Raw genomic sequence first — 27328 nt, forward strand, 5'->3', positions numbered from 1 at the left:
CTAAAAACAAAGTGGCTGTTCAGGAGAAAAATGAATCCTGGAAGTCCTCCTGTCCACCCTTCTGCCCTCTTACCAGAACAAGCTGTGGAGCAGAACCGCTTCCTGGCTTCCTTTTCACAGGTCAGTTGGCCTAGTGAGACTGCCTATCCAGCCAAAAATACCTCCTTTGTTGACAGAGGACTACTTTTTTCAAATGACGGTGGGTATGGGGCATTACTGACATTTGGCACCTCCACCTCTGATGAGGCTCCTCACCCCCAAGAGCACAACGTACCTCTAATACTGCAGTTCCTTGTCTCTTTGCTCGAGCCTCTACCAGGAGGCGATGGAAAAGACCGTTTTCCTCTTTCATTCGTTCTGCTCTGGCTTCCGCCACCTCCTCTGCACGGCAGCCCTGGGAGAAAAGGCCACAGGAGGAGTAACTAAGGAGAGGCAGCCACATTATCCACCAGAGAATAGATCACCCAATTGTAGGCTGATTTAACAACATCTGTAGCCACATCTTTTCATACAGCTTGAAGAGGCTTGCAATTGGAGAAACAGTAATAAAGATGACCTTAATGCCGTGACAGAACCAAATTCAGTGAACAGCAAGAAACTACACCAAGTCACAAGCTAGCAAGACCAACCAGAGAGAACTAGTTTAGATATACAGAAACTCAATTTCAAGCAGTCAGCAAAAGGCTCTAGTCTGGGGAAAAAAGAGCCCCGCATCCCTCCTCAGGTAAGCCTGTCCCAAAGGTTACAAGATGCTGGATGTCCCCAGAGCCACTGTTCTGGCCCAGGTGCTGGGTGCTGGAGGAGAGAGACAAGTAGGAAAAGGGGGCAAATTGCACCCTCAGCCTCAAATGGTACCAAAAGCGCACGCACACACCCCACTTGCTGCTGGCCTGGGAAAGAGGTGGGGGGGGAGAAGGAAAAAAGAAGCCAACTGAACCGGATGTGGAAAGTTCTACCTCCCTGCAGTTCTTTGGGCTAGAAACCCAGCTCATTTACATAGCCTTCCCTAAAGGGCATGGCCCAGGCGAGCCCAATCTTTCGAAGCTAAGCAGGGTTGGTGCTGGTTAGCATTTGGATGGGAGACCTCCAAGGATTGCTACAGAGGAATGCAGTGGCACACCACCTCTGAATGTCTCTTGCCTTGAAAACCGTACAGGGTCGCCATACGTTGTGTAGTGGTTAAAGTGTCAGACTAGGATCTGTGAAATCCAGGTTTGAATCCCCATTTGTGCCATGGAACCTCTCTGGGTGACCTGGGGCCAGTCACACACTCCCAGCCTAGCCAACCTCACAGGGTTGTTGTGAGGATAAAACAGAGGAGAGAAAAATGTTGTGAGCTGCTCTGGGTCCCCACTAGGGTTAAAGACAGGAAATAAAGTAAATAAAATAAATAAAAAGTAAGTTGGCTGTGATGACAGCACTTTCTACCACCATGAAAAAGCAAGTGGGAGGAGTAACCTGATGTGCACTCTCTCCTCCACTGACAAAGAACTGACCAAACTATTCAAAGCCAAAAATAAAGATACCAAATTCCTCCAATTCCCCTACTCTAACAGACTATAAAGTCCATTCTTTGCAATCAGGGCTTCTCTCTCTGTGTCCTTCCCTCAGCTATAACCCATTATAACAAAGTTCTGCATGAGAGACAAGCCGGCAGCTATGCTGTAACCTCTCCTAATGGTGATTTGTTTTGCCAGTTGCTGGTGGCATTTCCACAGAACAGGATAACAGGAACTTGGAATAAAACTATCAGAGGAGGGATGGCACATGCATAGCACAACAAAAAAGACAAGTCACATTAGGCAGTGACTTAAAAGTCACCAAGGGGACTCTTCCCACCCTAACCCCCCAAAAAAGATTCAAACCTTGATTCAAAAGATTTGAAATTCACATGTTTCCTGAACAGGGAAGCATACCCAGTGGCTGCTATAACAATTAAACCATCTTGGTTTTAAAGCCCTGATCCAGTAGCAGCTTTATAATTTCTATATAAAGTACCTTTGACAGGAAGCAAACAACTTTGCTTTTAGTTTCTTCAGAGCTGAGGCACTGGGGAATTATGTCTTCATGGCTTGTTTCCTTAAGAAAGAAATGGAAATGTTCACATACACTCAAAACACCCCCAAACTGTTTACTAGGTTACTTCGACAGCAAGAATCAATGACCGCCATGGCACTTCCCTAAAACATCTGAAAGCACTTTGTTCTAGAATTGCGAACAAAACCATGTGAAGTCCAGGCGCCTACATTTTCTTCTCACTCTTTGCCAACCAATACCTATATTTTAATTTGATTTTAAAATTCCATACTGCTGGTTTTTAACCATATACCTCAAGTATTTGATTAAAGCAGTCCTAAATTATGATTTCGTGATTCTGATTTTAAAATGTTGGTTTTCTGTGTTTTTATGTAATCCATTTTATGTATTTTATGAGCCACCTCGAGCTCCGTAAGATAACAAGTAGCCGATAAAAATCAAAGTTAAAAGTTGCTGCTGCTGAAATACCAGTCTGAAGTGGTACGGAGCTGCTGCACAGAAAACGGCAAGTTTTAGCACATGTGTTCATTTCTCCTCAACAGCCTGTCTCTTAATGGCAAATATGCCTGCCCGCATATGTATGCTTGTAGCAGTGCTGATGTGACATAGAGAATGACCCTTTTTGACCCCGATCCAGCAATTTAACCATAACATGAGTAGCATCAGCCACGACGGTACTTGTTTGTTGCAACTATTTTTAGCTGAACAGGGCCTCTGTTAAGCCCTACTGATGTCAATGGGTGAGAGTAAAGTATGGTATGGGCTGAAAAGGGCTTAATTTGGGGGGTGACTATGCCCATTCGCCCCTGCCCCAGAGCTCTTACCTCTGCAAACTGAACGAACGCCACTAGGGCATGCTGATGAATCAGCCAGCTATTGCTGGCGAGCAAAGAAGCAAACAGACAGGACAGCTTGGACAGAACTTGTACCTAACAAGCAAAAAAACCACAGTTATTATTTGTGCTTATATCCCTATACAATCCCTTGATTGCCCTTCTTGGAATATTATTAAAGTTACAACCTGACAATAGGAAATCCACAGCCAACTTTGCTGACAAAGAAACCATATTCCCCAACCCCCAAAATGAAGCAACAAACAAAATACTGGCCCAGCCACTGGTTTGCCCACATGTACACTACCATAGTACAATATTAAACAGTGTAGAAAGTGTCGGTTTGAAACCGAAGCTGCCAGGGATCAGTGACTTCTAGGCTGAAATAAACTCCACTATGCCTATTAAGAGTGACAAACTCTGTCTGGAGGACTAAGGGGTCTTACTCTGTCTATACCTTCCTTCATGGATTACTGAGTTTTCAGACTCTGTTTACTTGGACCTTCCTTAACTACTTGATGGCTGCTGTTGATAAAATAATTTTCAAGATTCTGGTACCTTGTTTCATTGTCTTTACCATAAAGGACACATACAGAAAGCTACCCAAGGGACAGACAGAATAACAGTCCACCATATTTACCTGAAAATCTGGGGGAATACATAATTTCCCCACTGAAGAGAGAAAATCTAAGATTGCAAGCAGAACATGGTCCGGGGGATTCAGCTGGAGGAGAGAATTCTGCAATATCAATACCTACATGAAGAGAGAAGTTTAAGAACTATCAAAATTAAAGGGAGTATGATAGAAACAAATTTCTGTTTAATGTCTAAAGTGGCACATTCATGTCCAACCAGTAAGACACGACGCAAGGAGTGTGCCAACCTGCAACTGTCAACAAGTGAAGTCCCAAGTTTTTCTTTGAAGCACGGAGGCAGACTGGTGCCCCCTTCATGCTCTGGTGCAGCCAGTTTATTTTAAAGACACACAAAGAAAGAAGGCCGCACCCATTCTGGAATCAGCCGCTGAAACAAATGCTTCATGGAAAGCCTGACCCAACCAGTTTATCCTAATGTTTTTAGACATAACTAGTCAATACAACTGGAAACTTCACACTACGCAAAGGGCTGGGTACACACTGCCATTTCTTTGCTCACAGGAACTCCAAAGCCCCAGAGTCTGTTGCCAATCCCTTACACCTCAATAATGCTGCCAATCCCTTACACCTTATCAGGAGAGCAGAAACACCTCAAAAGCTCACATACCACTAACCTGCTTGCTCACAGGAACTCCAAAGCCCCAGAGCAGACATAATGCTACCAATCCCTTGCACCTCATCAGGAGAACAGAAACACCTCAAAAGTTTACATACCACTAACCTACCCTCCCATCCCCGGGATGAATCTTCCTTAGCATTAAAATGAATTCTGTGCTGCATTTCTGCAGGAGTAGGACATTGAAGGTGGCTTCTGAATTCATAAACACAAACAAGATGGCATTAAAACAGGGACAACCACCAACCTGTAAAGGAGGCTCCTGCCACAGCTTCAGCTATCCCACCAGCAGGGTCAACGTAATGGCCCAGGAAAGAAAGCTCAGGGCACTCTCCCCCCCCTCGTCACACCCCCTCTCTCGTCTGGCATCTGCACATGCCGCCTCTGTGTTCTGTGTGTATCCCTGTGTCATGCATTCCATTCTATGAACTCTAGTGTACGCTTATCTGCAAGGTTAACAGGTGGGGAGAAGGAGCCGCTTAGCTTAGACTATAATGAGCTGGACCGTGTGAAGTTTTAATTGTTTATCTTTATAGAAACGTTGCTTCTCAGGCTTTTGAGCGCGAATATGAAAGTCTGCCCGCGCGGTGGGAACCAACTCTATTGGTTATTGTCTGTTTGAATGTCTTTCATTATCCCCTGTTCAGCCCGTCCCAGGTATTCTTAACAGTGCACTTGTTCCTGCTCTAACATGGCTTTAATAAAATACTACTTTGCTTAAACGTGTATGGGACTTATAGCTGTGAGGGATCGGACAAGCGGCTTATAATCCCTTTCCCTTCCCCTCCCCGCAACAGACGCCCTGTGAAGTAGGAGGGGGGAGAGGGAGTGGAGGCAGGGCAAATCTGAAAGGGGGCAGAGCCCGTGCACACACACACACCCTGCTGGCTACAGGCCTGTACAGATTTCACCTCTTGTCTACAAAAGAAGTGCCAGGCCAACGTGCCTTGAGAAGGTGTTCCACAAATGGGGCATAACCACGTAGGAGGTTCTCTATCTAGCAGACACCTAGCATCTGAAAGAGCAACAGGCAGACCTTCAGCTACCCACGTCCTGGAGTGCTTAGGGCTTTCTAGGTCAACATCAGCAATTTGAATTATATCTGGAAGCAAACTGGGAGTCAGGTTAGTGCTCTAAATCAGGTTTACTAGCCTGTTTCAGACCCTGATTGATGGGGATCCAGGCTATATAGATGCAACACCAAACCATCGTAAAAGCCATGAAGAGACAGAAAAACAGGTTGCTTACCTGTAACTGGTGATCTTCGAGTGGTCATCTGTGCATTCACACCCATGGGATCTAGTGCACACACGCTGGATCGATTGGCATTGTAGCAAGCTCTTTTAATGGATTTTCGCGCCCAGACCTCAGGCATGCGCAGGAACCCCACCGCGCATGCCCAGAGGGGTGGGGGCGGACATCCCGCCAGTTCCTTCGAACCGCCGCAAATCAACCCCTATGGAAAATGTAGAAGCTGACAGCAGCAGGGAAGGAGGGTGGGTGGTGTGAATGCACAGATGACCACTCAAAGATCATCAGTTACAGGTAAGCAACCTGTTTATCTTTGACGTGGTCTCTGTGCTTCACACCAATGGGAGATTAGCGAGCAGTGGCCTACCTGGAGGAGGGTGCTGGCAGGTCCTTACTGCGTAGCCGAAGATAGAATGCGACGTCCCATGTCTGTATTAAGAGTTCTTACGGATGTCTAGGGCGTAGTGCCTTATGAAGGTGTTAGGCGTGGCCCACGTAGCGGCTTTGCATATGTTCGTTAGGGGAACTCCCTGGAGAAGGGCAGTGGAAGCCACAACAGCTCGAGTTGAATGGGCCCTGATCGGGCCAGGCAATGGCTGTTTGGCAATCAGGTAGCAGAGGCGCATGAGACCCGCAATCCAACTCAAGAGGCGCTGAGCCATGATGCGAGTCTCCAGCCTTGCTGGTGCGTATGAGACGAACAGTTGGGAGTCACGTCTCGCTGGACGGGTTCTGTTCAGGTAGAACAGGAGCGCACGTTTCACATCTAAGGTGTGTAACAGTCTGTCCTGTTGGAGCCGGGAAGAAATCCAGGAGGAAGACCTCTGCCTGTAGGTAGAACTCTGACACTACCTTTGGCAGGAACGAGATGTCAGGGACGAGGCAGAGACCGTCTGGCAAAAAGGACAAGTAAGGCGTGCCGTGTCTGAAAGCCAGTATTTCTCCAACTCGCCTCGCAGAGGTGACAGCAACCAGAAAGGCCGTCTTCCATGACGGGAATTTTAGGTCACACGTTGCGAGTGGCTCAAAGGGTTTCCTCGTGAGCTGACGAAGAACTAGAGGAAGGTCCCAGGGAACTACAGGAGTTTTGATGGGAGGGTAAAGGTGCAACAGTCCCTTTAAAAAAGTTTTGCAAGCGGATGCGAAAACAGAGTGCATCCGTCAACTTGAACATGGTAGACCGAAAGAGCGGCCAAATAAACTCTTAACGAGGAGTGAGAAAGTCCTGAGTCAGCGAGGGACAGGAGGAATTGGAAAACTTTCTCAAGACCCACTGAGGTGGCTTGAGGGGCATCATCACCCAAGGAGGAACAGAATTTTTGCCATTTGTAATGGTAGGACTTTCGCGTAGTAGGCTTTCTTCCATTTAGTAAGACGTTAGCTACGCGGGTGGAAAAGCTGTTGACGCTATTCTCCAGGCAGTCAACTTCATCTGTGGCACGTCGTGGTACAGGAGAGGGGAGTCGGACAGGAAGAGGAGGTCCTGTGCCGGAGGGAATTGGTGATAGACCCCTGCTGACAATTCGAGGATGGTCGAGAACCATGGTTGCCTCGGCCACCACGGGGTTATCAAGATGCAGTTCGCTCCATCGCTGATGATTTTGCAAACCACTCTTAGAAGCAGGGGTAGCGGAGGGAACAGGTAAAGAAGCCCTGTGGACCACGGATAGAGGAGACCGTCCCCTAGAGACTGTGGGTCCCTGCCACCTCGACTGCAGAATAAAGGACACTTTTTGTTGGCTCTGGAGGCAAAAAGATCGACTTGGGGAACTCCCCACCTGCAAAAGAGTGGGAGGAGGTAGGCTGGGTTCATTTCCCACTCGTGAAGGCTGAGTCCTGCTCGACTTAGGTGGTCTGCCTGCACATCCATGTGTCCTGGGATGTGTGTGACTACCCAGAAAACATTGTGGGCGATGCAAAGGTTTCACAACTGGATGGTAAGGTTGCAGAGGCGTAGGAGACAGTGCTCCCTTGCTTGTTGACATAACTGAGTGCAGTAGTGTTGTCCGTGAGGATCGTAACACACTTCCCCTTGATCAGAGGTAGGAAGCTGGTGACAGCGAACTGTATTGCAAGCAGTTCCAGGAAGTTTATGTGCCGCTTCCACCACAGTTGTAGACAACACATTTTTAGTCTGGCAAAGACGAGAACCGACGTAGTTGCAGCCATAAGGCCGAGAAGCCTCTGAATTTGGAAGGCAGTGACAGAAGGTTGGGTATATATGACGGTGGCTAAAGAAATTATGTCTGCCGCTCTGTCCTGAGGCAGGTAAGCCATGCATGTCTTGGAATCCAATATAGCACCAATGTATTGCATTCTTTGGACTGGACATAATTGAGACTTTTCCCAATTGACCTGTAGGCCCAGATTTTCTAAGAGTGCCAGTGTCTCGCTGATGTTTGAGATCAGTGCATTCTCGGAAGGTGCGACCAAAAGCCAATCGTTGATACAGGGGTAGATGGAAATACCCCTGAGACGGAGGAAAGCTGCAACGACAATCATAGTCTTTGTGAAGACTCTTGGGGCGCTTGAGAGGCCGAATGGCAGGGCTGCATATTGGTAATGCTGTTGACCAATTGCAAAGCGTAGGTATTGGCAGTGGGAGGGGTGGATGGTGAGGTGGATGTACGCATCTTGGAGGTCGAGGGTGGCCATCCAGACGTTTCTCTGCAGGAGTGGCATAATCTGCTGCAATGACACCATGCGGAAGCGGTGGTAGGTGACATAGCAGTTCAACACCCTTAGGTCTAATATAGGTCGAATGCCTCCATCTCGCTTTGGAACCGTAAAATAGCGGGAATAGAACCTCTTCCCGTGTAGACATGGTGGTACCGGCTCAATGGCTCCTTTGTGCAGAAGGATGGACACCTCCTCTAGGAGAGGTGGGGAAGGGGGTGTAGAGACGACGACATGCGTAATGGCGTTCTGGTGGAGTTGGATACAGTAGCCTTGGGTCACGATGCACAGCACCCATTCATCCGTGGTGATATGACGCCAGGTGTGAGGGAAGGGAGAAAGCTGGGTTTGAGCTGACTCGGTGGGAGGGAAGTCAAAAACCCTGCTTGGAAGACTTCGCCTGCTTGGTGCAAGACGACTGCTGTCCGGATCCAAACCTGGGTTTTTGAAAGGTTGGTTTTTGGCCTTCCGAAGACATACGCAGTCACCATTGTCTGTCAGGAGACTGACGATTCGGGGTGCGTCTTTGCCAGGGCCTAGACCAGGTGCGAGGGCGATATTGCTGCCTCGTGGAAGATGACACTCCTAGAGCGCGAGAGGCCTTTATGCTCTTATCCTTATCTTGGAGTATGGTATCAGTAGTGCTGTTGAAGAGACCAAGGTCATCGAAAGAAAGGTCTTCGACATAAGACCTAGTATCTTGAGGGAGATTGGTATTACGGAGCCAGGAATGCTGTTTTTAGAGCTATTGCTGAGGCCATTGTTCTCAAGGAAGCGTCTAGGGCATTTTGGAAGTGTTGATCTGCTGCTTCGCGAGTACCACGCCCTCCTTCTGGATAATTCTGGCTGCCTGAAGCTTGTCTTCGGGGAGGTGTGTCAGGAATTCAGAGAACCTTTCCCAAAGAGTGTACTGATACCTGCTCATGCAGGCTAAATAATTTGTGGTTTTCACGCCCAATGCTCCCGTGGAATAGAAGCGTCCCCCAAACGCGTCCAATTTTCTGCTTTCCCTGTCAGTTTGGTGTAGTGGTTAAGTGTGCAGACTCTAATCTGGGAGAACCGGGTTTGATTCCCCACTCCTCCTCCACTTGCACCTGCTGATGTGACCTTGGGTCAGTCACAAGCTCCGGCACAGCTGTCCTTGAAAAAGAGCAGTTTGTGTCAGAGTTCTTTCAGCCCCACCCACCTCACAGGGTGTCTGTTGTGGGGAGGGGAAGGGAAAGGAGTTTGTAAGCCGCTCTGAGACTCCAAGTGAAGGGCGGGGTATAAATCCAATCTCTTATTTTCTTCTTCTTCTGTCAGAAGGTGCAGAGTGCGTTCGTTTTGATTTGGATGAGGATGTAACAACCATCGAGTTGGGCTGAGGGTGGTAAAATAAAAATTCCGCTCCGGTCTCCTGGACTCTGTACATCTGGTCCAGGCGTCTTGTTGACACTGGGGCCGCTGAAGGCTTCTCCCATGGTGTTTTCGCAGCTTGTAGAAGGACCGCAGACATGGGCAGTGCAAAGGTAGTAGAGGTATCCAATTGCACGATATGGATAACAGCATCTGTAACCTGAGGTTGGTGTTGAATGACTGAGAGGCCTAGAGAATGGGCCATTCTTTTCACGAGGTCTGCATAGGACGTGATATTGTCAGATGGAGATATAGGGAGATCATCTGTGACAGCTTGGTTAGGAGATTTATGGTCAGGGGAGGTGTCAACCTCAGAGGCCTTGGTATCAGAATCCTGTGGAATTAGAGGAGTCCTGATCTGGCACTTGAATAGGAGTGACTTCCGTTTGAGTAGTTAAAATCTTTGGTGGTACGACTTGGGGGTTGGGACGACAAAATTCTGGATTATGGTGGGAAGGATCGTCTGCCGGAGGACGAGACAGAGATGCTGAAGGTTTGGATTTGTAGGGTGACCTTGATCTGTGGACAGAGTGAGTCGAGTACCGATCCCAGTCTGAATAACCCGCCGGAGTCAACCACGGCATGGATGGTGGATAACCCCCGTAGAGATACCTCAGCTGGCGTTGATCCCAAGACAGAGGTGGTGGTGGTGGAATAAAGACTCGGGGGGGATCGACTTCTGGAACGAGGACGTCTCGGAGACAAAGGAGCAGTTTGTCTGTGAGAGTGGTCCCTATAATCTCGGTCATCGATATCGGCAGGTTCAAGACGCAGACGTGGAGGGTGACGCTGCGTGCTGCTAGAGGCGTGTCAATTCCGATGTGAATCGATGCCGGGAGCCTCTGACACCGTCAAAGTCAACGACAGGGAAGGAGAGGGAGAAGCCTCTGCATCCATAGGACGAGTAAGGAGCTGTACCGTCTCGATATCGGAGTAAGGACGTTCTTCGAGCTGTTGTATAGGGGAGTCCAGGAGCTGGATGGTGTGTATTGGTGGAGGGGCATGGACCTCCGATGTCGATACTGCCGTTGGAGCAGGAGGCACTTTTGGGGCATCCCTAGTGCAGATACCGCTACCTTCCCCTTTCTTTGCCGCCTTTAGGGACTTAGAGGAGCCCTTTTTTGCGGACTTGTGCTCCTTACTTGGCTTGGGCTTCTTCTTCACTGGAGTGGAAGTGGAGGATTGCGCCTTTAATGCCAGTGGTTTCGATGTTGGTTGGCCGATGTCGGAGGCAGGCCTCGATGCCAGAGCCATCCATGTCGATGGTCTCTCGGACTCCATCGCTGAGGAAGGATGTAAAGCCGACTCAAGGAGCGCTACTGTAAGGTGCGCAGCTTGGTTTTTTCTTGTCTGGTTAGAAAACCTAGCACAGTGCCGGCAAGACTCAGGTCGATGAGACTCACCCAAACAAAAAGTACAAAGGGTGTGGCGGTCAAGTGGAGCTAGTTTGCTGCCGCAACCCTTACAAGCGGTTGAAAAAGCCCCACTTCTTCTCCATAAAAAATACCAAAAGGAGGAAAAAGAAGGGGGGGGGAGCCCGAAGGCTAAACTGAGGTAAAACTGGCAACTCCCCCCTCAACATGAAAAACAATTTTTTAAAGTTTTTTCGAAGAACAAACAAAGAAGAGTGAGAATAATAAAAGTGAGGAAAAAATCCGAAGAGCCGTGAGGCAAAGTTAGCCAAAAAAGCAAACCGATCAGACCGATGAAGAAAAACTTTCCAACGCGGCAGTAAGAAAGGAACTGGCGGGATGTCCGCACCCACCCCTCTGGGCATGCGCGGGGGGGTCTGGGCATGTGCATGCCCGAGGTCTGGGTGCAAAAATCCGTTAAGAGCTTGCTACAATGCCGATCAATCCAGTACGTGCACACTAGATCCCATGGGTGTGAAGCACAGAGACCACGTCGAAGATCTGTATTTGGGGTGGGGGGATTCAAGCCATGGTATTATACCTACACCCAACCTGATATGCATGCGAGCTATACTCCCCATAACCAAATATGCCCAGCCTTGTTGTCCCCTGCATTTGTGGAGGAAGAAAATCTTTGAAATACTTTCCTTTCCAAGCTGAAATTTCTCTATCTTCCAGCCACCACTTGTTTATTGGTGAGGGTGCAGCAAATCTGCTACCTGTCACCTGGTCTTATGAATGCCAGAAGGCACAATCTCTTCACTCTGCATTTTGAGGGCCAAGGTTCTTGTGACTGCCACGAAACAGAAAGCAAGGTTGCAGCAGGAGCAGGACAGGCGAATGCATCTTTTATTGTTAGCAACAATCTGTGCTGACAAATGACTTGCTGGATATGTGTTGTCTCTAACCTTGCTCACCACACTGGTTCTTACCTGAATCAGCATTTGAGACTCCACCACTTGGATGCAATGCTCCAAAAGACGAAACATCGAGCAAAAGGCCTGCTGCAGACAAGGCTGACTGAGGACCTTCACAGAACAAGAAAAATATGTTCTGGTTATAAGAACTAAAACTTCAGGCAAGCATATTCCTATGCAGGATGTCTAAGCTATTTACATGCATGAGATGTGACAGAGCAGACTGCAGCTGGCAGCCTCATTTGGAGCCTCTCCCCAACTCAGTACAAACATGGAAGGAGCAGAAACCAGGCCTGGAAGGTAAGAAGAAGGTGCAGCAAAGAAGGCAGCCCCCACCACAAGCCTTGGACTGCAGGACAGATGCCAGCAGGGAAGAGAAGCACTGTCATTCAACAGCTGGAAAGATGTTCTGCTTTCAGCGCTCAGACTGCTCAGAGAAAGGAGGAGAAGTTACAGCCTCCCAAGCACTTCCATTTCTGGCCAGCTAAACTAGTTAAAGATTCCTGGGACTGCAGATCAACTGTTTCGTAGCACTGATGGCGGGCAGATTCACTCTGTGAAAAGTAGGTTAAAGCAACTCAATGTACTTCATTTATTACAAATTAATTAAATACCACCAAGCCATTTACTCATAGAATTTATACTCCTCCCACAGACTGTTTGAATACCATCAGAATCTAAATCTGGGTTGCGGCAGAGTACCACCTCTTAGCCAAGATCCAGTTAGAGGTTACTGACCCAGAGGGGCGCTTCATTGCCTGTCATTTCCCTAGATGGGTTAGAAAGCAGAGGCTCCCGCTAGGCACACAACAAAAACACGCACCCTCACAGCACCTGAAATGTGGCCATAAATTGATATGGCAAGGAAGATACTATAATGGCATACAGCAGCATGATCCTGCTACTGTCACGAACACAAAGTCTGTCCTCTCTCACACACACTTCTGGAGTCCTCTCGCTACAGCAGGGAAACAGCACTGAGTTTCTCTGTTATGTACCATATTCCTCATGGGTAAAGGGAAACAAGATGATGCAACAGTGTGGGGGAAATAGAACATTTTCTAACCTGCGTGACATTTACAACAGCCAAAAGTCGACCAGCAGCTCTGACAAGTGCCGTCTGCTGTCCCACCTCCAGAGTCTCTCCAGCAGTTTGGCACACTAGTAACAAGGCAGAGAGTGCAGCATTCTTACAGGGAAGAGATGAGAGAATGAGAAGGTAAGAACATGTCATGAGGTGAACACTACAGCAAAAAAGATCTCAACATGTGAATGGAGCCCAAAGGAGCAGTTTTAGAAACTTAGCTCCATGATAGCAACACTTAAAAAAAACCCCAAATACAATGATTAGACATACTTCTAAAGGAAGTAATTTATACAAATCGGCTAGACTTTGTCTGGAGACTGTGGGTGCACCAGAAGCTTCATCCAGATTGGTAAGCACCTAGCAGAAAACGCTCGTGCCTATTTGGGTTTTTCTCAGCAACCAGAACAAAAAACTTTATCTTCTTTTTAAATGAAAGCTTTCTATTCCCAGCATTTTGTATTCTGTGTCCTTCGCCCTGGAACCTGATGGAAGGTTCCTAAACTTGACCCAAAATGTTACAAGCAAAGCCGAATCTCTTTACGAATCAAGCGAGTCTTTGAAGATTGCGTCAAGACAAAGTAACTGCACAACACTTATGGGGATTTCTCCATAACATTTAACAGGCAGATAGACCCAAGAAGGGAATCCTCAACATTCAGAAGCGGGAGTCTGTTCAGCCACGTTTTGCCATACCCCCCGTGGAAGCTCCTCCAGAGGCCTTTTCCCGCTCAGCCACTCTTCGCCTTGTGCAAGTCCTGCCACAAAAAGCTCATGAGCAACTTGCTTCCTAAGCGGAGCCATCAGGGCCTTAAGAGAAAGGTGCTGCCACAAGACCAGATTCTCCATTTCTTTGGGAGGAAATCTTTCCACAAACTCCACCTGAAAGGGTGACAGCATTAGAGAGAACACACCTGAAACCCAAACAGCAACTGCATTCAGATGCCTGCCAATAATCGGCTTGAACACAGCTTGTTCTCATGCTTATGTGCACCCTCTCACACACACACCCCAAACATGCAGAGCACGACTGAAGGTTTCCAGACAGAGAAGTCTCAAATCAAGCTCTTATTAGCTGTCATAACTGAATACAGGCACCTGGGATACTGCAGTCTGTCTCCTACCGCCAACATCTACTAGGCTTAAATAAGATTTTAAAATGTCCAGTGCCCATTTATGCATACTTTTAGGAACACCTCTGGGGAAGACTGTTGTTTGTGCAGTACTGTTGGCTAAGCGTTACTGCCAGTCTGCTGTTATTTCTATACCACTTTATACAGGGTTGGTAGTAATAAGTTTATTCTGCGATTTAAATTATGTTATATTGAATTTTAAGGTTTTTGTTGTTAGCTGCCTTGGAGGTCCATTATCAGACAGAAAGACAACATATACTTTTTTAAAGCTACACATTTTCTTTTTCATTCCCTATTACATTAACCAACCAAAACCAGCCTGAAATAATCCACAATTCAACCATCAGCCTCACCAATTAAAATTACAGGTTGAAACAGACCAGGAAAGGGCAGAGCAATACTCGCCTGGTGATCGGGAGCCATCAGGAAGAGCAGGCGTCTCAGCAGGATGCCCAACAGAGAGACTCGATAATGTTCACCAGGACAAGCTCTTATCTGGATCAGGGTAAGAAACAATGATAAGCTCCTGGTGCTCAAATACTCTAGTCACATTTTTTTAAGGGAAATTTTAATAACACTTTTTAAGAACCAAAAGCTGCAAACAACAAATTTCATTTTAGGCACTAAAGACAATAATTTCCCTCTTAGTTTACTACTGAGACCAGATCTCATACCCCATATGTATATCTATCCCAACTGAACCATGTTCTAGATTAGCCCACATTGCATGAATCACAAACTGTGCCACAAGCAGAAATGAATTGAGCGGTCCCTTTTTAGAGCTGCCTGCACAAGGCAAGTTATACTTCAGTGATCTCACCCGGGTGAATCAAACAAATGAGCAAAGCCCCAGACTACAGGGAAGAACAAAAGAAAACCTACAGCATCAGTAGCTGATCACACCTGGATAAAACGGAGGGACGGAGAATGAAATTCACCACTTTGGGTCCCCAATGGGGAGAAAGGTGGGGTTTGTATGAAATATGAAGTGAAATCCAGCAGCAGAGCATCTTGTGAAGAAACAAACATGAACACCTCTAGGCCTGTTTACTTTTACTGCATCTGATATGTTTAGTTTCTACCGTTAATCAACTCTATCATCTGGAATAAATTTTGAATGATTACATCACCATCAGATTTATATTACTTGTGAATTTACCACTCATAGAACTGTTAAAAGCACTTGAAGAAACTAAAGGGGATGACGAATATTCTTCTCATGTTGTATTACCAGCTTGGCTAAGTTCTTTCAGGAGGGGTCAAACAAAACCTGGGTTAGAATATGGATCTAATTATGATAAACACACACACATTACACTCTGCTTACCAAACTGGCTATTGTAAATGCATGATGAGCACATAGATCTGCTGTTCCGTACCTGGGAAATGAGACAGAAGAATTAGCAAGCGAGCTGGCTGATCTTCCTGTGTTTGACTAGTTTGTGTTGATCTTAAACTAGGGGAGTTGCTGGCTCAGCCTTTAAGCTCATCCAGACAGCTTTGAAAAGTCAATCTTTCTCAGTCTGACTTAATGTCACCTTTTTATCAGAAGAAAATTAGAATATTACATATGACACCTTAGCTTCTTAGAGGAAGAGTGGGATACAAATAGAGAGGCAATATGATCTAGTGGTTAAGTTTTGGACTAGGACCAGGGGACCCAGGTTAAAATCCCACTCTGCCATGAAGCTCATTAGATGGGTTTTGAGCCAGTCACACTCTGTGAGCCTGACCTACCTCACAGGGCTGCCATGAGGATAAAATGGAGGATGGGAGGACTGCGTAAGCCACCCTGATCTCTTTAGAGGAAGGGTGGGATAGGAATGCAATACTAATAAGGAAGATGGAAAAAAAGTTAGGCCTCTGTTGCATGCCTCAATAGACACTTATCTTACCGGGCCAGGAAGCACCAAACATCCATAGCCAGGAGACCGATGATCATGTTAGAAGCAAGTATGGCTTCCAGTAGCGACCGTTCCTAGGGAAAGGCACAAGAGCAGAGATGCTGTACAGAAAGGGCCCACCTTGGTTCTACCACTCTATTGAAACCTTCCCTCCTGCCATTAGCATATAACGAGACCAATTCAGACTTTTTTGTACGGTCAGAGCACCTTTACTATCTGTGCACACCCCGGAAAATAGCATCAATCAAAACTATGGGGTTTGGCCAATTCCATTTGGAGCCCTGATTTAAAAAATCATATTATGAAGATGCTGGTTTCTCAGTTTAAGTGCTATCCAAGTCACCAGTTTATCTTAGAGTCACTGGCTTTTTGCAGGTAACATTGTTACTTCGGATAAACGTGCACTGTAAATTGAACTGTCTTCTGTATTTCATAATCCACCTTGAGTCTCAGTGAGAATGGTGAGCTATAAACAAAAGTAAAATCAAATCAGTATTGCCTTGCAATACTCCTCCTTACCAGTAGAGGGAAATGTGACACAGAGAGGGATGTGACAAAGGCACACAAATGGATGCAGACATAGTGGTACAAAGTGACAGAATGCTCTGCTTGTCCAGCTGCCACCACTCCGGGCAAAAGGACAGGAAGGGAAAGCTCTCCAGAGCACTGCTGTAGGCTGAGGAAGAGGGCGGTAAACAAGGGAACCCTGCAGAGACATGGAGAACAGTAGCGTGACTTCCACATTACCAAATCCTTGACCAAGACTCATAATACATCACTAGAATAAATCGAGATAGTCCCAGGTGGTCAGCCGTGTTGGTCTGAAGCACCAGAACGAATTGCCACTAAATTTGCTCTAGAATACCCTGAGTCAGTGCAACACTATGTAGAGTTTGGCAGACCATATGCCTCATGCAATTAGCTACTAGGCTTACACAGAATAAAACACAAAACACCCTGATTTGTCATAAATGTTGGCAAGCAGTGAAAATACGTAAGTAGAAAGTAGCATCTTATATCAGGGAGAAGTTAACCAGAATCTTTTCAAAATAAACAGACTCCACTGTTCTGTTTCAACAGTTAAAAGGATAACAAGGTGTGGCTTTGGTGGTAACTTTACTGGACAAATGAATAGATGAATTATGTAAAGATGTTAATAATGTGTTCTATATATTAATTTTAACTTTCTAGTAAAAGATCAGTAAAAAATAAACATACAACACTGGAGGAACTTTAGCTACATCTAGACTGAATCAGACCGCCCTTCATTGGCTTCCCTAAACCCAAACGTTGTCCCTTCTGCGGGCCAATCCACCTCTATCTTACAGAGTGCCTCCAGACCATGCCAAGCCATGAGAGCCTCATTCTCAGCAGCAAGCAATTACCTGTCTTCTAGGGAATGATTTTCTGTGTTCCAAAGCGCCTGCACCTCTGGCGGCTGGGATGGCAACATGTCCATTACAGAAAGCAGGAGACGGCATTGTGCAAAGTGCAGCTCAGGAGAGAGAACTGAAGATGATATTTTAAAGAAGTGTTATAACTAAAGACAAGCTCTCTTTTGTGCAGAGTCCCTCTTGGCCTGAGGGAACAGATACAGAAAGCCTCAAATGTGTAAACACTTACAACTGGGGGTCCACATTCATGACATGCCTGAGTCAAAATTATTCCTCAAATCCCATTTTAGTTTGGCTAAGCAATACCTGAAAATGGCCCAGAACACTCCCAAAATTTTACAAGTAACATCTCTCAAAATTTCAGGAGCATTTTAGGTCTGGGAGAGGCAGCAGGAGGTGGGAGAATGTGCCACAGGCAAGCTGTGGCACGAATACTGCCATGGCCTTTTAAGCTTTAAAGGGACACTGCAGCAGACCTGGCCTTCCTGGGAACCCCAAACCCCCGCTTATAATTACAGAGGCCATTTAGGCCCTACAGCACCACAGCACATTTAAGTGGAGGGGAAAAAATATTTTGTGAGCATAAATTATAGGTTCTACTTTGATAAATGAGGATATTTGCCTCTATTTATCTGAATATTTCATTTGTAGAATTTGTAGCTATATCTAAAAACTACAAAGCCTAAGTAAACCAGCAAGCTTTTTGAATCACGCCCTAAATTTATTCTTTCTCGTATTGTTCCCTCCCCCAAACCAATGTTCACAAGCTGTCTGGAGAATAAGCATGCAGAGATCTGCCTGCTGTTGCTGTCAATGGAGATCTGTGGATTTTGTTAAAGGAAATGTGGACTAACTCATAAGTCATCCAGCCCATTCAAACCAGCACTTAGGTTGCTTAACAGAGACGAATAGCACAATTATTCTTGCCCTTAAACTCCACTTGCAGCATTCAAGTTCTTTTTGCCACATAGGAGGAAAGAACAAGATCCTTCCCATTTTCTACTTTGTCCAAGAATTACAGAGCAACATATACGCTTGCTGCTGGCCTCTGCTTATGGTGTGTTTCCTGTGCTTGCAGTAAAGCCAGAAAACTTTTTATTGAATATGGAAATGTAATACTACTAATCCACATTTCGTGTCCCATTTTCTACTTTGTCCAAGAATTACAGTGCAACATATACGCTTGCTGCTGGCCTCTGTTTCCTGTGCTTGCAGTAAATCCAGAAAACTTTTTATTGAATATGGAAATGTAATACTACTAATCCACATTTCGTGTCCCCTAAGGACCAAATGGTATTATTAAGGAGCATCACTTACTTGTTAATTAACTCGGACCACCTCTCCTGGCATACCCCCTGGAGAGCATTACGCTCAGCAGATAAAAACCTACCGGTGGTCTCCGGGCCCAAGATACATCCGGCGGTCTTCAACCAGGGCCAGGGCACTTTCTGCCCTGGCCCCAACCTGGTGGAAGGCTCTGCCAAGTAACATCCGGGCCCTGCTGCGGGATCTCATGCAATTCTGGCAGGGCCTGTAAGGCAGAGATGTTTCACCAGCAGTGTTCCCTCTAAGCTGAGTTAGTGTGAGCTATCTCAGTTTTTTAGCCTCCGGCTCACCCATTTTTGTCTTAGCTCAGGAAGGATGGCTCCAGAGCAAACTAACTTATGCAGTAGCCAAATCGCTCGCTTACAACTTTAATGCCAGGAGCTCAGAAAGTAGAATTTTTGCTCACAAGTCTCCACAGATTAGAGGGAACATTGTCCACCAGGTGTTTGGTTGAGAACAGTGACGGTTTCCATCTTGGCTGGCGCTCCTGTCTTCCTACCTCCCCAATTGGTAATCTTAGCGTCATCTCATTAGGTTATTTTTACTGTATTTTATTTTTATGGCTGATTGATATATGTCTATTTCTACTGTTGTACACTGCCCTGAGCCCTGTTTTGCAAGGGAAGGTGGTTTAAAAATCCAATTTAATAAATAAACAAATAAATATTAATTTCCAGTAACACACTGCAACTGATTGAAAATTGAGAGAAAAAAGCCCAGGAAGCCCTGAGTATTAAACACCAAACAAATCTGAGGCACAAACCCAAATGCTGCTGCTGCAGATCCTCAGTGTAAATGAATGGAGGGGGCATCGCAGCGGGTACCACTCCTCTGCTTTAAGGGGATGCCGTGCGGATAATCAGGGCCTTTAAGCCTACCTGGGGCTTTACTTAATACGGCTTCCACAAAAGGCCCGAAGGAGAGCAGGCTGGGGAGGAGAGGATCCAGGGCCACGAGGAATCCTTTGGCTATTTCATCCCGAGATGCCTCAGAAATCACTGCCGCATGAAGACTTGGAGGGAACTTGCTAGCAGGAAAACAAACACAGAACGTTTCATCACAGCTCTGCTCTGACTGCTGCTCAGCACGAATCAAGGCAAAGGCCAGCCGGAGCACTGCTTGGCTTTGTTTAAAACCTGCTGCTGTTTCTTGGTAACTATGAGTGAGTGCTACATGCAGCCTTTGGATACCCAAACACCTAAGCAAGTGTTAATATCTAAGGGAAAGAAAAAATGTTTTTATTTTGTATTTTTAATGGCCCTTCAGTAGCTCTCTTTTTCAGGTAGGTCCTCGAAGTTGCCAATTTGACATTAGGGGAATATTCAGTTCTGAGTCACATGGGGAAACTTAGCATTATTCACACTAAGAATGCTGATTAACAAGGTGCAACAGGTTAATATACTTAACTCTAAAACTGTAAGCCATAATCCATAAATAGCATATGAAATGAAATAAAAATAATGGAAACATTCAATATTGGATGTATAACATTCATTTATATTATTTAATTAGAGAGGATTGTGCCTTTAAAGCAGCAGGTCTTTGGCCAGGAGAATTAGAGAGGATTGTGCCTTTAAAGCAGGTCTTTGGCCAGGGCATATGCTCCTTTCTCAGTCTTTAAGTGTACCCAAACTAAGGCTTACATTTGGGGTTTGAAACCCCTCAGATGCAGCAGCACTTCAAGCCAAGGGGATGGGTACTAAGGTGATTTCAATCACTTAGTAAAAAGGACAACTTGAATTAATGGTGAAATTTAAAAATTCCATTTATTGTTTAGATAGCCCCCAAAGGTCATGGTGGAAAGTGCCCTCAAGTCACAGCCAACGTAGGGCAACCCCATGTGGCTTTCAAGGGCAAGAAATGTCCAGAGGTGGTTTGCCTCTGCACAGCAACCCTGGACGCCCTTCCTTGGCAGTCTCCCATCTAAGTATTTATCAGGGCCAACCCTGCTTAGATTCCAAGATCAGGCTAGCTTGGGCTATCAGGTCACAGAGTGTATCCTAACTGGCTGGCATAAGCAATCTGAATGCAGCCTTTACATAACCTCAGAGAATACACTCTACATTTCTCAATTATTTAACTTAAAAAGATTATTTTAGAAAATGATACTCTGCTAATCGTGTTCCAAAATCTCTCATAAAATCTCTCATAAGCTACTTTTTTATAACTGAATGGAAAAATACACAAGAATATTGAAACAAAGACATACCACACCCTGAGGAAAAGAGTTATTTTCCTATAATCTGACACGACAAATACAGAAATAAAGTAAGCAAAAAGAAACCACCACCACCCCCAAATTTCTCACAGTCCCACTCATCTAACAATTCAGTTTTTTAAAAAAGTTCCAATAATTAACACTGAGTTACTTAACAGTAATGGTTTAGCATTACATCAACATGGCTAAAACTAATCAAGACTGCCCTCATAGTCACTGGTTGGTCTTAAAAAAACAGGTTGCTTACCTGTAACTGATGATCTTCGAGTGGTCATCTGTGCATTCACACCCATGGGATCTAGTGCGCACGCAGTGGATCGATCGGCATTGTAGCAAAGGTGCAACAGTCCCTTTAAAAAACATTTTGAAAGCGGATGCGAAAACAGTCGGTGAGACTCCCCCAAACAAAAAATACAGAGGGTGTGGCAGTCAGGTGGAACTAGTTTACTGCTGCAACCCCTGCAGTGGTTGAAAAAGCCCCACTTCTTCTCCATAAAAAATATAACAGGGAGAAGAAAAAAAGGGGGGGTTGGGGGGGGCAAAGGTCAAACTGAGGTAAACTGGCAACTTTCCCCTCAACAAAAACAACTTCTTTGGCAACTTTCCCCTCAACAAAAACAACTTTTTAATTATTTTTTTGAAGAACAAACGAAGAAAGGCTAAGAAAAAGGAAGAAAACTGAGGGGGGAAATCCGAAGAGCCGTGAGGCAAATAGCCAAAAAAGAGAACCGATCGGACCGACAAAGAAAAGGTCTTTCCAACACGGCGGTAAGAAAGGAACTGGCGGGATGTCCACGCCCACCCCTCTGGGCATGCGCGGTGGGGTTCCTGCGCATGCCCGAGGTCTGGGCGCGAAAATCCGTTAAAGAGCTTGCTACAATGCCGATCGATCCAGCGCGTGCACACTAGATCCCATGGGCGTAAAGCACAGAGACCACGTCGAAGATCCATAGTTACCAGGACTTATCATGCACAAGCTTGCACCTTTGCAACCCATGGTTTGCAAATCACCCTATGAGGCCAGGAAGGTGGTTTCAACATTCATTTCAAGTGTGGGCATATAACATTTGATAATGTGATAATTCTGCACTGAATAATATCTGTTAACAGTTACATTTTGCTTACCTGTATATTTGAAGATATGTCTGGTGTAACTGAGAGCAAGACTCCACCAGGAAAGGAGTGAATTCCTGCAAAGTCAACAATGTCAGGTGCTCTTTTGCTTTTAAACTTGTTAATATAAAAAACTGGAGGGGGGGAGGCTGGGAAAGGCAATGAAGAAAAGAAAATTCTAATGGTTGAATCCAAAAGAATCCTGATTGATCCCCAGTAAACTATCACAGGGCAGTTTATTGTACAAAGGTAATAAGATATAAACAAACAATATCATTATTGTTTAATCCCAAATGCTACAGTGTTCTCATAATGAGTATTTTACATGTTAGGTGAAATATTTTCGCACACTGTAATTACAAGGTATGCAAATAAAAGTAATCCTTTCTGACTAAACCCAGCTAGGCCAACTCTTACCTTGGTATAGTGCACCAGGGAAACAGCAAAGAACCTACTCAGTTTGATTGTCCTCTGGAACACCTTATAATCAACGTTCTCCTATCCACAAGGGAACAGAAAGCAAAGTTTAGCCGAAGACTTTAATCAACATCAGAAATTTTCTACAACCAACTTCCCTGAAGCAGTGAGAGGTAAATCAAGGGAACCACCTAGGGCAGCAGGTCACCTCCTCCCTTCCCTGGGACACGTCACGTCATAAAAAAGTGCAACACTAGCAAAAGATGGATACATAACTGATTGCATCCTGTCACTCTGCTCAGCTAAGAGTGGCGTGTTCCATCAGTACAAGATGCATCCCTCCAATGCAAGAGGCTCCACTGACAGTAGACACCTCCTTTCACCAACAGAACCCGCTGCCCTTAGCTAAGCAGAGTAGCAGAATACAACCCAGCATATAAAAAATATGAGACGATGCTAACCTTCTTTGTGGCCTTGCCCAGCTCCGTAGTGCTTTGAAGCAGCACAACCCTTTGCAAATTTAGTTACAGCATTTTAAGAAGTCAGCTTCTGCCCAGGCCCCAAATGCCCCCAAGTACTGATCAATTCACCTGCGTCCCAGACTGTTTCATCTGCTCTGCCAGCAGCAAACAAGACTGGAAGGAAAACAGGATGCCCTCACAAAGGCCATGGAGGATAGCAGTATGTTTCAAGCTGTTCTTTATCAATGACTTGTGTTTTGTGCTTTGCCTGGAGAGGACAGAGATTATCTCAACACATCACAAAAACCACCACATTCCTACTTAGTCTACCCTAATGTTCACCAAGATCTTTCAGGGAAAAGAATATCAAAATGGTTTAGACACAATTCTTCTTTTACTATGTGAAGTGGCTACACAAGCAGATGTAAGAAGCCTAAAAAAAATCCAAGACAATTTAGTAATATACATGGTAATCACATAAGGAAATATAAAACAGGAGCTCGATACTTGAGAGCTATAGAACAGAACAATTCCAAATGAAAACAGGACATTGAGTCAGACTCTCAGGAATTAATATTATGGCCATGGATTGCATCTAATGGAGAATGCAAATGTACAACAAAAGGAATGTATTTGTTTAGTGCAAGCCTCAGAGTGGCTTTCATTTAAGTCTTATTCAATGTGTCTCAACTGGCAACCCACGACTTATGTCTGGCCAGCGAACCTCCAATACACCACATAACGTTCCTCCTCCCTCAGAGCAGGCTGAAAATGGATGGGAAACAGGTGGGCTCATGCCTCAGGTTAAGAAGGGAATGATAAGGGGAGGGTGCGGATCATGGTGCTGGAGAATGCCCCATGGTGGAGCAAGAGACATGGAAGAAGACAGTATGAGAAAAAGAGAAGGATAATGGTTACATATGGGGTGTCCCTGAAAACAAACCAATGAGCAAAGCTCCTGCAGCCTATCAGTTTGGTCCAGGGATGTCCCATATCCAGTCTACTGTGTTAACAAGCCTACACTCCCCTGCCTTAATTATATAACAGACTGGGAGCTGGGCGCAAGCCTTAGCAACTTTTAGATCTCTCCTCCTGAGGAAGGTCATATGTATTGTTCAGGCTAAGTTTGTTACAGTGCACTTCCACAGGAGGGAAGCTCTTATTCACTGGGCAGAAACACCATAAATTCCTGTTACTGAAGCCACCAGTATATGGAGGGTGGGGGTCACCTCTTACCTAACCACCACTACTAAGAGTTCTAGCAGGTTCCAACAGGTGTTGGTGAAGCTTCACATACTGCACAGAGAAAATAAAAATCAACAGTATTGTGCATCACACCCATTGCCTTTAAAAATGTGAATTTTTTTTATTGTATAGTACCCTGGGAGCACAAATCTGACTAAAAACCTGTGTACAGATACATCAGGTGAATGGATGCAGGCAAGTCCCAAACACTGCAGCTAGCAACCCAAATCACAGCCAAAAATACCTGAACCGTTTAGCAATGGAACTACACTGCCTTGAGTTTAAGAACTTCAACTGAACTTAACTACAGATCAGACTGCTTCAACCAGAGCGGTGCCTGTCTTTTCTGCCAGGAACTATTGGTTTTTGCTGTCTCTCCTTCCTACCTGTGCTCTTCCCCCTGCTGGTGAGTGTTGTATTGCAGGCATCATGGAAAGTTGTGTTTTTGTATTTGACTTGCTCTGAGTTGTAATGTTTTGTGCCCGCAATTTTAAACTGCATATAGATTATGGTATGAAATAAAAGGAAAAATTTTAAAAACAAACAGATCAGACTGCCTGTTCATAACAGGCTAGATACAGAATCCGCTTAGTTCTTATAATGTATCATTAAGATAATGAAAACATACCTGATTAAGAACTTCCATGTGTTTGCATGAAGGGCATGATCTATGATGGAAATAGCAGAGCAGATCTCCAACACAGTGTGAATCACTGCAAAGGAAATAAATACAATACTAACTGCAAAATAAAATGCTATCAACAAACATAGCCAAGAGCACACAGAGCATCCAGTCAGCTAGACTATTTCCCATAAATTCAGAATATTTTCAGTCACTTCTGCCCCTAACCCCTAGCCATGGGGCTTTGAATTTGAAAGGGTAAAGGGGGGGGGGGTGTTCATCCAGAAATAATGGAATAATTGTAAGATGTGCGACATCAGCATTCATGGAAGGGGAAAGTGCTTGTTTAGTTTGGTGCCCATCAGAGAAGAGTGGTGTCGTCTTGAGATGCACATTTTGCACACCCACCTGAAACAATAATTGCTGTACTGTCTTCAGCAGCGCAGGAATCCACAGATGTCATATCAAGCAGCTCCATAAGCTGCTTTTGCAAAGCGTAAGTTTCCTTAAACAAAGACTGAAGTAAGTCAGCAAACAAATGGAGATGGTCACTGTACAGCGATTCACTGTCCTGTAGCAAAACAGAGGACCAGGAAGCACATGTACACATTATGCACAGATACAGTGGAAACAGACTCACGAACGACAGAATATCTAAAAGCAATAGTGACATAATAACTCTTATCAGAATCTATATTCACAGACTTAATTAGGTTCGACTACACTAGATACAAAATAAAATTCTCGTTGCCCCAAGGTTGCCCCAAACAACACAACTCCTCTTCTCTTAGACTGCTACAAATTGTTGACCATAAAGCTTTCCAATTATGCCCTGGAACAACACGTTCTCTCCCTCCACTTTTTAGTTTGGTCTTTACTAATCACGTACCCTCTAGGGACAGTTCTGGGGAATTCAAAACACAGATTTTTTTAGAAACTGGATTTCAATGCTCTCTTTAAAAAACTTGTAGATTTTTTTTTGGGCCTGTTAAATCTAAATGTCTATGGAAGAATTAAGTTCACTAACCCTGCAGTATATAAATGTGTTCTTGATCACATGAAGAACAGAAGAGGGAAGACTGTGGATATGTTCTAGAGGCACAGTCTCCTGCATGGCACAGACATGTTGCACACATCCTCTTAATACTTCCATCAGCTGCACTACAGTCTGCAAGGGAAAATACATTAGTAAAAAGCAACAGTGGAGATGGCTTCCGGGCAAACGGCTCAGCTAAAAACCCTGGCTGCCATAGGTCCAAACCTGGTGGCAGTGCAACGACAGTGGGAATTCTATATTCCTGCATTTTCTGATGCAATTCAATTCAAGTTTAGCAGTAAACGGTGGAGGAAAAACTAGGGGTGACTGTGGCGAAACGGGGACCCGCCCTCAGTCCTGGGAGACTGAGGTGCCGTCCTGTGGCTCGCAAGTCCCTGTTTTGGCCTTCCCACCCTGCCTGGTGGGACTATTTCTCTCCATTAAATGCTGCCACCACTCACTGAATTGAGTTACCGCCTTCCTTGAGGGACAGTGAGACCCCTCTGGCTAAATCCCCCACCTTGGGAAGTGGGTACCTCGATCTTTGGGTGCCCCCTGGAGAGTTGGCAACCCCTCAGATTCGGGCCCGTTTGTGTCCCCTGGCCTCCCTTTCCCCCCTGGTAACATGCAAAGCGGGGAGGACCCTGTGGTGCACACCAGGCAATTTCTGCCAATTCTCCCTTCTTGCTGCATATCCCAAGCTATTCCCAAGGTTCCCTAAAACCCTAACCTTCTGGGGGTGTAGAATGCTACAGGTGAAAGGGATTACAACAGGCTCTGTAAACAGTGACTGGAGCTGTGAACAGGCAAGGCAGATCTTTCTAAACATGAAAAGGGTCCTAAAGGTAAAGGTAAAGGTAAAGGCTCCCTTGCTCGAAAGCCAGTCGAATCCGACTCTAGGGTTGCGGTGCTCATCTCCGTTTCAAAGCCGAAGAGCCAGCGCTGTCCGAAGACGTTTCCGTGGTCATGTGGCCGGCATGACTAAACGCCAAGGCGCACGGAACGTTGTTACCTTCCCACCAAAGTGGTACCTATTTATCTACTTGCAATTTCTTGCTTTCAAACTGCTAGGTTGGCAGGAGCTGGAACCAGAGACGGGAGCTCACTCCGTCATGCGGCAACCCGGGTCTCGAACTGCTGAACTACCGACCTTCCACAGCCTAACTCTGTCCCCTCAGGGATGCTGGGAAGAATAGGCAGGGAGGTGTGGCCGCTCTATTGTTCCCTATGGAGGACACCCCACACACACGTAAGGAAGTACCAGGCTGGTATCCATTTCAAGGCCTGGCAGCCATTTCGTCACAGTGACCATAGGATTTCATGATTAAATTGGGGTCCACCCTCACACACACCGGCTCATCTGATCATATTCCTGACCTAAGAGATTTCCAACAAGCAGTTTGAAAGTGGTTTGCAACTTTCTTTTAAACAAAACATTTTCCCCACCAAGTATTCACAAAGACTAAAGACATTGGGGGGATTTCCCCCCCACAAGTGCCATAGGCATGTACTTCTGCAATTCATGGATCTTTGGAAAAGCACACACACACTTCAGTAAAAAATAATAAAATGTTTAAGATCC

At 45.6% G+C, this 27328-nt stretch overlaps 1 protein-coding gene across 1 annotated transcript in view; it reads right to left on the reverse strand.

The window, feature by feature from the left end:
- LOC107106112 (chromosome unknown open reading frame, human C1orf112) overlaps nucleotides 1-27022 on the reverse strand; it is a 28209-nt gene extending 1187 nt beyond the window's left edge. The window contains exons 1-20 of the mRNA XM_015406203.1: nucleotides 27008-27022; nucleotides 25738-25878; nucleotides 25119-25281; nucleotides 24717-24801; nucleotides 22973-23111; nucleotides 22383-22463; nucleotides 21978-22042; nucleotides 19513-19661; nucleotides 17300-17423; nucleotides 16434-16620; nucleotides 15906-15988; nucleotides 15338-15389; nucleotides 14416-14505; nucleotides 13574-13759; nucleotides 12860-12982; nucleotides 11809-11904; nucleotides 3511-3624; nucleotides 2862-2966; nucleotides 1999-2079; nucleotides 275-394 (exon numbers count right to left, since the gene is read on the reverse strand). Of these exons, the coding sequence (XP_015261689.1) occupies nucleotides 275-394; nucleotides 1999-2079; nucleotides 2862-2966; nucleotides 3511-3624; nucleotides 11809-11904; nucleotides 12860-12982; nucleotides 13574-13759; nucleotides 14416-14505; nucleotides 15338-15389; nucleotides 15906-15988; nucleotides 16434-16620; nucleotides 17300-17423; nucleotides 19513-19661; nucleotides 21978-22042; nucleotides 22383-22463; nucleotides 22973-23111; nucleotides 24717-24801; nucleotides 25119-25281; nucleotides 25738-25878; nucleotides 27008-27022 (2199 nt within the window). The remainder of the gene's footprint in view (nucleotides 1-274; nucleotides 395-1998; nucleotides 2080-2861; nucleotides 2967-3510; nucleotides 3625-11808; nucleotides 11905-12859; nucleotides 12983-13573; nucleotides 13760-14415; nucleotides 14506-15337; nucleotides 15390-15905; nucleotides 15989-16433; nucleotides 16621-17299; nucleotides 17424-19512; nucleotides 19662-21977; nucleotides 22043-22382; nucleotides 22464-22972; nucleotides 23112-24716; nucleotides 24802-25118; nucleotides 25282-25737; nucleotides 25879-27007) is intronic.
- Between the last annotated feature and the right edge of the window lie 306 nt (nucleotides 27023-27328).

This window comes from Gekko japonicus, unplaced genomic scaffold, assembly GCF_001447785.1.
Source record: "Gekko japonicus isolate JY-2015 unplaced genomic scaffold, Gekko_japonicus_V1.1 scaffold1180, whole genome shotgun sequence".
Lineage (NCBI taxonomy): Eukaryota > Metazoa > Chordata > Lepidosauria > Squamata > Gekkonidae > Gekko > Gekko japonicus.